Raw genomic sequence first — 14,790 nt, 5'->3', positions numbered from 1 at the left:
TTTGTGACAAACAATTATTAAAGATATTTGAAATGAGAGTGCTGAATGGGAGACTAGAATATTATGCTTGAAGGGGATAGAGTGTAGTGTATCTAAATTTGCTGATGACACTAAGTTGAATGGAAAAACAAATTGTGCAGAGGATTCGAAGAGTTCTGTACAAGTTGCTGGTGATACTGCATCTCCTTACTTGAGGAAGTATGTACTGGCTTTGGAGGTGGTGCAGAGGAGGTTCACCATGTTGATTCCAGGGATGAGGGAGGTTGGCTTATGAGGAGAGATTGAGTTGTCTGGGACTGTACTTGCTAGAATTTAGAAGAATGGGAAGTGATCTTGTAAAGTTATGGAAACTGTAGATAAGTTAGAGGTAGGCAAGTTGTTTACATTGGTAAAAGAACTAGGGGACATAGCCTCAAGATTCAGGGTAGTAAATTTAGGACATAGATGAGGAGGAACTGCTTTTCCTAGAGGGTAGTGAATCTGGAACTCGCTGCCCATTGAAGCAGTGAAGGCAATTTAAGACCAGTGTTACGAGCCCAAAGGACCCCAAAACCCAGCAGCAATAGATATTCACCTCGACAAATGGTTACTTAAACAAAAGTTGTTTTTAATTATCTTTAAACATGAAAACAGAATCAAACTTTAACTTATCACTATAACTAACCTTAACCCCCTTCTAATTCTAAGTGCACATGTATGTTATGTGTATGTATATTTAAGAAAAGTTTATTTGGTTCGCAGTTCAATCTCACTTCTCATTCTTCCAAGTTCACTGGATACAGGTAATTCTTATACTGTGCACAGAATTTAACATGTATAAAGTTCACCAGGCTTTGGTGCTCAAAAGGTAAATGGTTACCACTCAGGAAGGTTCTTTGGAGGTTTGCAGAGAGAGATTTGTTGTTCCAGGATTTCCACAACTGTGGTACCACCATTAGTCACCTCAATGTCTTACTCATGAAACTTGCCCCATCAGGGCTCTCCAGATGATAATCTCTTTCTTTCAGGCTATCACAGAGATCCTTTCTGTTCCTTTTATTCCAAGAGAAACATCAGACGGATAGCACTTCCAGCCATCTGCTGCTCTGGAGCTTTCTGTTTCAATTCCAACAAGCTTCCTGCTTGCTTCAGCTGTGACTGTTCAGTCTCTCCCTCTCCATCTTCCAATTGCTAGAAAGCCCATGTGACTCTCTCACTTGCCACAAAACCCCCACCTTTTCCAGCAAACAATAGAAGTTAGTCTTTTGCTCCCATCTGTTGTCTTGGATAAACAAACCTCAGGAGTGACCTTTCTATGCACTTTGCAGAAAGGTCAGAAGCCTTGTAAAAATGTTCAACACAGAGGACCTGTCTCCAGTTGATTCATTTGTTGACATCATTTCAATTAGCAGCTACTTGTGAAATGTGCATAGCATTCTCCATAGTTTCTGAAAAGTCCACTGAATATTAATTATTCAATATTTCAAATAAAATCTGTTTTAAAATGTGTGTTTGTATGTAACCTACTCTAATTTTACCAATTATCTCCCAAATCTATATATACATTACACAAGGTTGCATAGATTTCTACATGATAGGAGATTTAAGGGATATGGGGAAAAGGCAGGTAGGTGATGAGTCTTCCATCAGATCATTGGCATAGCAGGTTTGATGGGTTGGAGTGTTTTTTGCAAATCTCTGTACAGCTCTCTGTTGAAGGATTTTGGGACACCATCCTACATGAAGGTTAAGCCCCTGGAAAGAGTACAAATAAGTTTTGATAGGGTGATCTCAGAAATGGACAGTCGTTCATAATTATTGTTAAAAGATCTGGAATCTGATGAACTTTTTCTTGAGATTTGTTAGGAGTTTGCACCATCAGGAATTGCAACATTTTTAAAACTTGATTAAACATGTCAGGGAGGATGAAAATGTAAGATTACGAGAGCAAGAAAGTTGAATGTAAATCAAGGACTCCACATGAGTTTAATTTTCAACACCAAACTTGAATGTATTGTCCAATAAAAATTTTTATTAACGCACTTAAAATTATTATATACTAATAGACAACCTGGTAAATTGGCACATTTCAGCTTTTTTTTTTCTTGATTCATTAATGTGGATACCACTGGAAATGCTTACATTTGTTATCTTTCCCTATCATTGCCCTGAAATGAAGAAGCAGTTAAAAGTCAGACCTGTTGGTGAGTTTGAGAGTATTGTGACAGATTGTTATTTTTATGTTATATATAGATAGATATGTTTTAGTATAGGTCACAAACACTTCACAACACAGATCTCATTTAAAATGCCAGAACACTGCTCAAGCCATACAGTCCAGACTCCGATTGCCTTTGCAAAAACTTTGAAGAATGCCAGTAGAGACTTCACAAGTAGGTGTGGAGTAATGGAGTATTGATTTGGAAAGCAACAAGTGAATAGACTCAGAAGAGTCCAGTGCTGCAGTCGGTCTGAATGCAGTTTGCTGTTCTGAGAGAGAGAGAGAGAGAGAGAGAGAGAGAGAGAGAGAGAGAGAGAATTCAGTTCTGCAGTTCAGCGGCAGAAGAGATGGCTGGCTGTATAATGTTTCACCTGAGATAAAGGAAATAGAAAAGGAACTCTTTGGTGACCTAAAAGAAAAAGATTATCATCTTGAAAACCCTGATGGGGCAAGTTTCTTTAGCAAGACACTGAAGTGGCTGATCAGAAGGAATCAGTTTGTGTCCAACAAGCAACAAATCTCTGAAAACTGACAAGAACCTTCCTGAACGGTAACTATTTACCTTTCAAGCAATAAAGCCTGGTGAAGATTCATAAATTTAAAATTCTGTGCCAGTATAAGAATTGCCTGATACTGGTGAACTTGGAGGAGTGAGAAGTGAGATTGGACTGTGAATCAAATAACTTTTCTGAACTTGCACACGCATGCTTAGAATTAGAAGGGGGTTGTTAATAGTAATAATTTAGAGTTTGATCCTGTTTTAATGCTTAAAAGATGATTAAAAGCAACTTTTGTTTAAGTAACCATTTGTCTTGGTGAATTTCTATTGCTGCCTGGTTTTGGGGTCCTCTGGGCCCATAACAGTATAGTAACAAATAGCCTAAGGCTAGCCGATTTCCTTCACTGAAGAACATTAGTGAACCACATGGGTTATCACAATGATCCAGTTATATGATTATTATTTCAAAGATTTTTCGTAATCAAGTTAGGATAAATGACATAGCTGGAAGGAAGCTAAATAAAACATTTTCTATGTTTGCGAGAGGTAAATGGGAACATATTTGGGTAGATACTTTCTGAAAAATCATTGCAGCAACTGTAGGCTTCATTAATGATAACATTCAATGAAGACGCTGTTTACATCCGGTACCGCATGGATGGCAGTCTCTTCAATCTGAGGCGCCTGCAAGCTCACACCAAGACACAAGAGCAACTTGTCCGTGAACTACTCTTTGCAGATGATGCCGCTTTAGTTGCCCATTCAGAGCCAGCTCTTCAGCGCTTGACGTCCTGTTTTCCAGAAACTGCCAAAATGTTTGGCCTGGAAGTCAGCCTGAAGAAAACTGAGGTCCTCCATCAGCCAGCTCCCCACCATGACTACCAGCCCCCCCACATCTCCATCAGGCACACAAAACTCAAAACGGTCAACCAGTTTACCTATCTCGGCTGCACCATTTCATCAAATGCAAGGATCGACAACAAGATAGACAACAGACTAGCCAAGGCAAATAGCGCCTTTGGAAGACTACACAAAAGAGTCTGGAAAAACAACCAACTGAAAAACCTCACAAAGATGAGCGTATACAGAGCCGTTGTCATACCCACACTCCTGTTCAGCTCCGAATCATGGGTCCTCTACCGGCATCACCTACGGCTCCTAGAACGCTTCCACCAGCGTTGTCTCCGCTCCATCCTCAACATTCATCCCTAACATTGAAGTACTTGAGATGGCAGAGGCCGACAGCATCGATTCCACGCTGCTGAAGATCCAGCTGCGCTGGGTGGGTCACGTCTCCAGAATGGAGGACCATCGCCTTCGCAAGATTGTGTTATATGGCGAGCTCTCCACTGGCCACCGTGACAGAGGTGCACCAAAGAAGAGGTACAAGGACTGCTTAAAAAAAATCTCTTGGTGCCTGCCACATTGACCACCGCCAGTGGGCTGATATCGCCTCAAACCGTGCATCTTGGCGCCTCACAGTTCGGCGGGCAGCAACCTCCTTTGAAGAAGACCACAGAGCCCACCTCACTGACAAAAGGCAAAGGAGGAAAAATCCAACACCCAACCCCAACCAACCAATTTTTCCCTGCAACCGTTGCAACCGTGTCTGCCTGTCCCGCATCGGACTTGTCAGCCACAAACGAGCCTGCAGCTGACGTGGACATTTACCCCCCTCCATAAATCTTCGTCTGCGAAGCCAAGCCAAAGATTCTATGCATAATTTCTATTCCCTTGGAAAGTTAAATCAAGAAAGGAAGCCTGTTGGGTAGAGAAAACTGCTAACTTTAATCAAAGCTAAAAATTAAATATTTGCACATTTTTGGAAACTTGATTTCATTTATTTATCCTCTCTATCCTTTCCTGGATCACTAGCATTTACATCTGCAGGCCAAACATGATTTCTTACCTATGAGTATAGGTAAGAAATGAGTATGAGTAAATAAGTATGAGAATCTTGAACTTCATCAATGAATTTATAGCAAGATGCAAAAATAATTGTTGAATGCTTTTGGTTCTGGTATCCAGCTGCAAATAAGTTGTATTCTACATTTGTGTGAACTGGACATATTGTCTCCATCTCCTGGCCATTTTATTTCACCTTCAACCTCACCATTTGACTCAGTTACCTTTCAAACTCGTAAAATGCTGCTTTGCAACAGTGTCCATTCTCAGATGTTACTAAAATTTTCTTCCAGAAAGGACAGGGATTACTACCATGTTCCAGACACTGCATCACTGATTGCAATGGTATCTTTATTCCTGAAAGTAAAACTCTGTATAATGTGTATGTTGCTTATGTTTACCTAATGAGATTATAGTGATCTTGCTACAAGGACAGCAGCTGCTTGTCTAAATCAATAAACTTGTGACAAGGTTGAGCCATTCTGGTTCTCAATAAGCAAAGGACTAAAATAAAAACAATGCTGGAGTAACTCAGGAGGTCAAACAGTATAGTTTAGATAGCAAAGACACATCAGCATTTTGTGAGCACATTAGCTCACTAATAAAGTTGCTGCAGTTTAATGACTAGGCTAATTCTGCAAATCGTATTTCTGCAAATTCAGATTTTAACCTGAGTGATGAATATCCCTGTTTACAGTAAAATCCCCATTTTCTGGCACCTACGTGGATCAAGGGTCGGATATGTGAATTTTAGTTGACTGAGGCTCACTACCAATGCCTAACTAATACACCTGCATTAAGAATACACCATTTAAGAGAAAAGGCAGTGCAAAATTTTAAAGTAGTTTGGGGAAAAAAAATCAGTATTGTAGTCTTTAATTATGTAAAGTTCACTTTAATCATCTAATTCCTGTAACTTATAAAATTGCAGTTTGAACTCTGGTTGCTGGCGCTGTAACAGCGTTGTGCTAGCCGCTATGCTAACTCTCCTTGCGCTGACAACCCAACTTCCCTCCGTGCGAGTGTCCTGGTCAGACCCTCGGTGTACCTTCCTTTAAATTCAAATCCCGCTCGCTGGCTCTGTAAAAGTGTTGTGCTAACCAGTACACCAACGGCGCCACTCATGATTAACCCCTTCCACTATGCCAATGGTGCCACTGTCATAATTAATCCCTTCCCTCCCCCAAGTTCATAGATGAAACCTTAATAATATACTAATACAAATAAAAACATAGCAGGCAGGAATAGGGAGAAACTTTGGGATAGTCGCCCCAGTGGTGAACGTCATCCTGGGCACAACTTTATTGAAACTTTATTCAAACAGCAGCTGGGGACAGGGCACCATCATGGTGCTCCATGGCTGAATGTTTGTACCCATCTTCACCAAGGAATTGTCTTGCTTCAGAGAACTTTTACAGTTTTAAACTTTTATTTAAAATCTTATTTGTTTTCTCAACATATTTGTCAGTTGTTTGAGTTTCTGGTTGAGTGGTGGATAATGAGAAATTTATTGTATATCTTATCAATAAGCAGCTGTGCTCATCAGTTAATTAATTTTCTGGGATGCCACAGAAGATCAATTTATCCAGTGCCAGATTTACCAGAATGAAGGCACTGCATTAATTTAAGTCACTGCAGTTTTGTTGTACTGAGAACAGTTTAATTTTCCTGCAAAGTTGGGTGGGGTTACTGTTAGGGTCCAACTATAACCATTTAACTAGAACATTAATGCTTCTCAGTAAAATAGTAATGGGCTTTCATTTGCACTCTGTTCAAAGTCATCTTGTGGTTGAATGGTGTTTCTAATGCTGCAAAGGAAATGGCTAGTATTTTCTCTGTCGGCCAACAATTGCCATGGCATCCTGTTTAACTAGCACATCCTTCGTTTCAGCCATCCGTTAAATGTGATTAAAATTTTATGCAAATCACTGTTCTTTGAATACAATTCTTTTGTATAAAGAAAGTGAAAGTTATTCATGATTCAGTAGGAAACTTTAGAAGCTGTAATATTCCCCTTTGTTACATACTTTAAAATCGTACTTTAACTACGTTGGTAAATCAGCTTTTTAATATTAAAATGTGACAATTGTGTGTTTTTTTTATATTGCATAACTACTTCTAAAAGTTTAGCACACCTCTGATGGCTCTCTTGGAAGCAAAGTGAGTATGGTCAAGATCATGAGAAAGAAGGTATTTGGGAAGCTAAATGGTCTACGGATAGATAAGTCTCCTGGACCAGATAGAATGCACCTTTGGGTTCTAAGGGTGGTAGCTGCAGAGATCGTGGAGGCATTGATAATAATCTTCCAGCTGGAGGATCATGAACGTCACTCTGCTGTTTAAGGGAGCGAGGCAGCAGAAAGGAAATTCTAGACCTGTTAGCCTGACATCAGAAATTGGGAAACTGTTGGAGTCGATTGTCAAGGATGAGATTATGGAATACCTGGAGGTGCATGATCAGGTAGGCCCAAGTCATCATGGTTTCCTTAAGGAAAATCATGCCAAACAAATCTGTTGCAATTTTTTGAAGAGGTCACAAGTAGGATAGATGGGAAATGCAGTGGATGTTGTGTATTTGGATTTGGATTTTCAAAAGGCCTTCAGCCAAGATGCCACACTAAGACGGCTAAGATGAGAGCCTATGGGGCTCTGCAGCTGAGGGACCCACACAGGTGGTGGGCTGCTGGATACTGGCTCTTGTGAACCAGGTACTGTAAGTGGGATTTGAGAGGTGCTGAGGGCACGAAGGACCTGTGAAGGCTTCCTGATCATTTCATAGGTTTGGACCTGGTGCTTTAGGTTGCCGATGGTTTGAACAGGAGTCCAGGTGGCTGCAGAGGCTGTGGGAGCACTGGAGGCAAATCCACATACACTGTTTCTGAAGGGACTTTCTTTTGCTGCTTTCTCCTTTGGTTAGAGGCGCTGTGCACTGTTCATGGTGACTTTGTTTGGCTTACAGCAGGCAAAAATTAAAGTATGTCATATACGTTAGATTTTTAGTGTATTATGTGACAAAGAAAAAGCAAGAACAAAGCCCATCAAAGGAGGTGAGAAGTGATGCTATTAGGAATGATCATTAAAAGTCATAACTAATGCAGGAGCAGCATTGGATGAACCTCAGCACATATATTTTCTCACTTTATGGCTCAGATGAATTATTTGTTCAATCTGGTGTCAAACGTGATATCGAAAGAAATTTATCTCAGCTATGTACACTTTATTGAAGAAGAGGATACCAAGGTCCAAGGTCAAACTCTGAAATGTCAGAGGCCAAAATGCAATAAGAAACATAATTAATGTGAAATTAGGACATTGAGAGCTAAAAGTCATTGTAATCTTTGGAGTTCTGACTATTTTCTAGATCACTTGGACTGACCGTTTGAAAGCATTTTGTAAGATGGGCAGTACTAATTGCATTTATGATCATTGAAGCAGAACAATTATTTAAATCTGCTCTTTCCATTTCCACCAACATCCACACTGTTCTAAAAACTTGCATTCCTAGTTAATGGCTTACAGCATTTTTTAAGCGTCTTTTGTAGAAAATAGTGAAAAAGTTAATTTTCTGATATTGATAGAAAGTAATGAACTTAAAAATTGGTCCAACAGGAAGTAAATGGTGCTGTTTTTTTTTGGTGGGGTGGAATCCAGTATTAAAGTCATTTTTCTCCAATTATGCAATCAGATGTTGAGATACTGGAGATGGATATCATAGGCTTCTTTTCTGTCAACTTGGAATCCTCTCATCTGGAAGAGATATAATTGGAGGTAAAACCACAGGTTGAATTTGTTCCAGACATTAGCTAGGTCACAATTAAAGCTACTGCATTTAGTTTTGACTATTTCATGTGAAAAATATTAAATCAAACATGGGGTAAGTGGTGATACATTACAGAAGTAATGGATTTATACTTGTGATGGATTGTGATCTTTTAAACTTCAAAAAAAATACAGAAAGTCTTCAGATTTTTAAACTAAAAGTGTCATGTAAATTGTTGCACAAGAAATTATCCTAAATTGCTTCAGCAATGTACAGGATCATTTCCACTGACTTGGTACAAAATCGTAAGAATAATGGATGAATGCAAAATTGTTGCATTAATAGGCCAGCGTGACCCATTCTTTTCAAATAATTGGGAAGCATTTGAAAGAGGGCATGGATGTGTTGCTTTGTTGAGAAGTGTATTAAGATTAAAAAGCTTAGTTTTATGAGTGGGTAGATGCACTTATTATTTTATAATAGTCAGTGATGTTTCACTGAACCTAAGAGATGGGATGTCTCTATAGGTGTGGTAGAATTGAACTGCTTGCAAGGTGTAGGTTATCAATAAATGCCTCAGCTGCTGGAGCTGATTTGTATTGGCAAGTGGATTAGAGATCATTTTAAATAGTGCTTCTTGTGCAATATTTTCCTTCAGTCATTTTAAGTATTTCTATATTGAAGGAGGACTAGATTTAGATATTAATGAATGTTAAAGTTGTTGCAGGGATTGTGCGAAAATAGGCTTTATCTCCTGTTTCAGAAACCATTAACATCTGTGGAACTCTCCAAATCCAAACTATTATTCCTGTGTTTTCCAGCAATGCATCCAAATTTGGTCATTCATAGATCTTGCTGTTTATAATAACTTGTGTTTGCCTACATAATAAGTGTTTAATATTTTAACATGCTTTCAAAATTTATATTTTAAATTATAATTGTAGTGTACTCTTTCTATCCTTCAGTGCTTAAGTCAATAATATTTTGGGCTTTTGTATCAACACATTAAATTTTGCATTTATCAAGTCTCGTGGTTTTTTTCCATTTTAGATGATTTCTTCTCATCTGGTCTCAATCTTCAAAAAATGAATCTGTTTATCTAGTACTCTTAATTTTATGTGAACTTCCAGTCTTAAGAGTAATATGTAAATCATTTCCAGGCAACCTGAAATACCACCTGAGGTACTTCGACAACGGGAATCTAAATGGCTGGACATGTTAAACAACTGGGATAAGTGGATGGCCAAAAAGCACAAGAAGGTAAGATGGGTATTGTGGTTAATACTATCCAGTTGCTGACTGAAAAAGCAGGATAATAAATTTTGTGGTGTTAGATTTGCTGTATTATACTTGTACATTTTTCTTAAACATCAGTAACGTTTCCTTTCCAGTCAAAGGATAGATGTAATAAACTTGGGCCTTTTAATCAAGTCTTGATTCAGTTGCTGCTAATTTGTTACAGTGTATGTGTTAAACTCAAACTCTGCTACATGGATTAAAAATAAAATTTGCTTCCCCACTTTTGATGTATGCCAATCATGTCTGCTTGGAGAATTCCATAAATTTATACCATTTTTAATCAAAGAAAACAGGAAATAAAAACAATCCTTTCTATCTTTTGTCATCATGATACTACTAGGGGTTCACTTTCTCTGTGTGATGGGCATTTAAGAATCTTCAAAGACACAAATAATTTTAAGATTTGATTTTAAAAGTAATCTGATTGCCTGAGAATATTATCACATCTGAGGTGTTGCATATATGATTACAAGCGTAACAATATTAATATTGGGAGAATTTATAAGATTTAGAGTAGGTCACATACATACACACATTTTAATACAGATCTTATTTGAAAGACTGAAGAATTCACATTACAAGATCTCTGGAGAATGTAAGCACCTTTCACAAGTAGGTGTTAATTGAATTGACATCATAAAATGCTTGACCATTGTCTTGCTGGAGTTATGCTGTCTATCAGTACCCTTTCTGCAAAGTGCTCACAGAAAGGTCAATTCTGGATTGTTTACCTAAGATAACAACAGATGGAGTAGAAGAAAGAACTCCTGTTATTTGCTGGAGAAGATGGGGGTTTTGCAAGACATGGGTTACATGCTCTCTTTGGAGTTGCAGGTGGAAGAGAGAGTTGAGTCAACAGCTCAGTCAGTGTGTGGGACACTGACAAGTAACTGAAAGGTGCAATCCAGGGAGAAATGTTTGAAACTGATGAAAGCAAATTCCAGAGGAGAGATGGCTGGAAGTGCTATCTGTCTGATGTTTCTCTTGAAATAGAGGAAGGAATGGAACTCTGTGGTAGCTTGAAGAAAGAGGTTACCATCTGGAAGACCCTGATGGGGCAAGTTTCATCAGCGAGACCCTGAGGTGACAAATGGTGGTACCTCAGTTGTGGAAATTCTGGAGCAACAAATATATATCTCTATGCAAACCCTACAAGAACCTTCCTGAGCGATAAACATTTACCTTTCAAGCACCAAGCCTGGTGAACTTTATACGTTCTGTGCACAGTATGGTGATTGCCTGCAACCAGAGAACTTGGAAGAAGGAGAAGTGAGATTGAATTGTGAATTAAAGAACTTTTATTGAATTTACACACACATTACATATACGTGCGCTTAGAATTAGAAGTGGGTAATTTGGGTTAGTATAGAGTATAGTATTAGAGTTAAGTTAAAAGTTTGATTCTATTTTCATGTTTGAAGTTGATTAAAAATAACTTTTGTTTTGAAAGCCACTTGTCTTGGTGAATGTCTATTGCTGCTAGGTTTTAGGGTCCTTTGGGGTCATAACACAAGTAACAAGCTTGATTCTGGATTGTAAATGGGAGATGTTTTGGTCACCTGTGAAAAGTTTAATTTTAAATGAGGAAAAACTTGGTTTTCCTATCAAATGTTAACATTTTTTTAGCTTACTGAACTCTCAGAAACATAGTCAAACATGCATCAATACCTACAGACCCTAGAGTTGCTGGGCTATTCAGCTTGGTGATGGGGAGTGACATGGAAGAATAGCCATTCTTTTCCATTTTACATGATGAAATAACTAGAATTAGTGTATTTAATGTAAATTAGGGGTGGGCATTGTAATTGTTTCCTCTTTGCCTTTGTGCATTAAGTTTAGGAATGGTGAACCCTATTGTTGGTGCATGGTATGTGCCAAAACATCACAAGCCTGGCTCCTTTTCTGATGGAATGGTGGATAACCCTTTGTAGGAAATCTGGCTTCAGACATATTTCTTCTGATTTCCCCTATAGCAGCTACAAATTGATCATTACTTTTAATGTTTCCTCACATGTTTGTAGTATGATTTCCTCACTATTAATTCTGTTTTATTTACTGTCTGAGGTTCAGGTATTTGATTCACTTATGGAGTAGTGATTTTTGCAATTGTCCATTGTACCAATTTTCTAATGTAAAGAGGTCATAATAGTGAAGTGCAACTTATCTGATGATCAGACTTGTATTTTGAACTGTTATTTTCTTTTGTATTGGGAGTACAATGTGCTGCTTCTGGAAACTAAGCAAGCTCTCAAAACTTTGAGGGGATAGAAGAAGCAAACTGTTGTCTAGCCAAACTCTGGCCAAGTTGCACATCTGGTGAAAATAAATCACTTTTCAATCAATATTTAGTCATGTGTAGCCATGGTTACTAAGCAGGACTTGAATAATAGAACCATGCCCAGTTGTACACTGCAATCTGTTTTTAAAGATAGTTGAACAATTTTATAAATGAATTGTACTGAGTAATTCATTTTCAGTGGACTTAATATTGGCTTTACAATGTGACTTTGTAAACTTGTCCATCTTAAGATTGTTTTTTCTTCAGATGGACAGTAATATTATGCTAACTTGCAGAATGGAGACATGGTAGGATGAGTGCAATTCTGATTTTTTTTATATTTCCCCCTTCAACTGTAAACAAGTATGTAAAAGGAAAATCAATTACTTGGATTATTTGATTCCAGTGACAGCAGCCTAGATTTAGCAGTCAATAGCAAAGCAGCAATTCTTTTCACTGATCAAAGTACCCAACAAAGAACTAGTGGGTTTTTTTTAAAAGCATACTTTATTAATGCTTTGCTTTTATGAAACATTGAACCAATTTGATCTCTGATCTCTAACTCTAATGCCAGCAAGTTGATCAAGCGCCCAAATACATGAAAGAATACTCATAGAAAACTTTAATAAAAATTCTTTGCAAATAATGATTGGAAGATCAATATGTGCCAAATCCATTGGACCTCAGTTGCCAGTACTGTCTCTTTCTTTTTGCCACCATTCCCATCCTCGTCCTTGTTCCCTGCTTTCTGCCACATTCACCACCTGAGCCAGATATGGAGGACAGATGAAACTGATCCCCTCTCTCCCAGGAGGTGTTCAGCAAGGCTTCACATAATTGCACATTGCTGACAAACCATTGCAATAGTTTTAAACATTTTTGATATTCCAAGGCATTTAAAAATTGTTAAATGGCTTCAGATAAAATTCTTGTATATATTTTTAAATGAAAATGATTGAAACCTGTTAGAACATTAAAATTACTTAAGATGCTAAAATCAGCAAGTTCTTCCTGAATTCTAAACTCAAAATCCTTCAGTGAATGGTTATCTGTCTTATAACAGGCTTCAGCATCATGTTGGGCTTGAGGAATCTTGGCTCAACTGATATGAAACGTTGAACTCTGCTGGCATGGGATAGCCTTCTAGTAACTTTCCTCCAACTCTGCATTTTGAAACTTTTTAACATACCATAATCATTATTATTATTCTCTGTACCCCTCTCTGTGTGTCTTTCATGCATCAACCAGCTAACTTCAACAGCCTGGCTCCAAGGCAACCCTGGCCTCACTCTAGCAGAGCAATTCCCTTGATGCTGTCTGATCCCCCTGACCCCCTTTACAACTTAAAGCAATCTTGTTTTCTCTCTTTCAAAAGTGCTAATGAAGGCTTTTTGACCTGACACATTGTTTTTCTTTCCACAGATGCAGCCTGATATGTCCCTTTTCATTTTCTGTTTTTGAATTCCAACACTTGCTGCAGCGCTAAGTGCTAAGAGCTCTGATTCTGTGAGAAGATTTAGAATGCAGCATTCTTTCTGTTGTGAAAATTAAATTTTGAAATCTTCTCCGTCTCAAACAATTTGGTGAATGTCAAGTTCAGCTTTAAGTAAGCCAATGAATCACTATTAGATTTAGGTATCAGTGAGTCATGTGATGCAGGTCTTTTGTAGTTCAAGCTTTTCAAAATAATATCACTTGACTATTTATTATCACTTGCACAGTTCCTTGTTTCCTTGAAGCCATGGCATGGATACAATGATTACCATTAACATGAGCTGCTTCATACAAATTTTTGTTCTGTTTTACAATTTTATCTTCTTTAAAGAATGATTGGCTGGCCATAGTATTTCCATAACTTTACTGAGAAAATATAACTCTGTATTTGAGTGCCCAATTTGCTTACTCTCTTCCTTTTAGCTCCAAAGGAATTCAATACTGTTCTTTGATAATACAATCTATCTTGATAAGATTGTCCTCTAGAGCTTTTATTTAAATAAGATCTTGTTTATAATCTTCATTTGCCGTCATTTTCCTGCTCCCTTTCCATCTTTCACTCTCATCCTCAACCAACCCTGACAAATTAAGATTCATTGGGTTCTTTTCAAGTGGTGTTAACATAAACTTGCATTTTTCCACACTTCATGTTCTTTAAATTATTGGATTGCCACAACTAATATATTAGTTCATTAGTTACTGACCTTTTCCAGGATTTTGAGAGAAGTTAGCTCCTAAGGAAAAAATGTTGGGTTCATTGATTGGTCACAACTACATTAATGAATATCAACTGGGTTGATGTGTGGGAGTAGCCGTGGTCTGTGGGTTAGTATTGGGAAATTATCCAAAGTACCTGCCACACTTTTTTTTAAGGAATGTGCAAGATCAGATTCCAAGAACTTACTCAAATTAAGTTATTACATTGTCAAGTTCGCTGACAACAAGACCACGGTGGGCCTCTTTAGTAAGAATGACAAGTCAGGGTACAGAGATGAGGTGCAGCCACTAATGGACTAATACATGGACAGCAACTTGTATCTGAATTTTAAAAAACAAAAGAGATGGTTGTCAACTTCAGGAGGGTCCGGGGGAATCTTGCTCCACTGAACATTGATGGCTCCACCATTGAGGTCATCAAGTGTATCAAGTTCCTTGGAGTGCACTCGACGGAGAAACTTACCTGGTCCCTTAACAACAGCTCCATAGCCGAGAAAGTCCAGCAGCACCTTTACTTCCTGTGAAGGCAGAAGAAAGGTCATCTCCCGCACTTCATCCTCACTACGTTCTACAGGGGATGTATTGAGAGCATCCTATGCAACTGGATCACTGCCATACCTCCACGGACCGCAATACCC

At 38.2% G+C, this 14,790-nt stretch overlaps 1 protein-coding gene across 3 annotated transcripts in view; it reads left to right on the top strand.

Moving 5' to 3' along the window:
* tbc1d10ab (TBC1 domain family, member 10Ab) overlaps window positions 1–14,790 on the top strand; it is an 83,817-nt gene that overhangs the window by 21,871 nt on the left and 47,156 nt on the right. For all 3 annotated transcript variants that reach the window (XM_069933393.1, XM_069933392.1, XM_069933390.1), the window contains exon 2: window positions 9,525–9,624. In XM_069933393.1, the coding sequence (XP_069789494.1) occupies window positions 9,580–9,624 (45 nt within the window). In that variant the 5' untranslated portion in view covers window positions 9,525–9,579. The remainder of the gene's footprint in view (window positions 1–9,524; window positions 9,625–14,790) is intronic.

This window comes from Narcine bancroftii, chromosome 4, assembly GCF_036971445.1.
Source record: "Narcine bancroftii isolate sNarBan1 chromosome 4, sNarBan1.hap1, whole genome shotgun sequence".
NCBI classification, from domain to species: Eukaryota; Metazoa; Chordata; class Chondrichthyes; order Torpediniformes; family Narcinidae; genus Narcine; species Narcine bancroftii.
The sequence above is the reverse complement of the archived record's forward strand: the minus strand, read 5'-3'. Positions and strand labels throughout refer to the sequence as shown.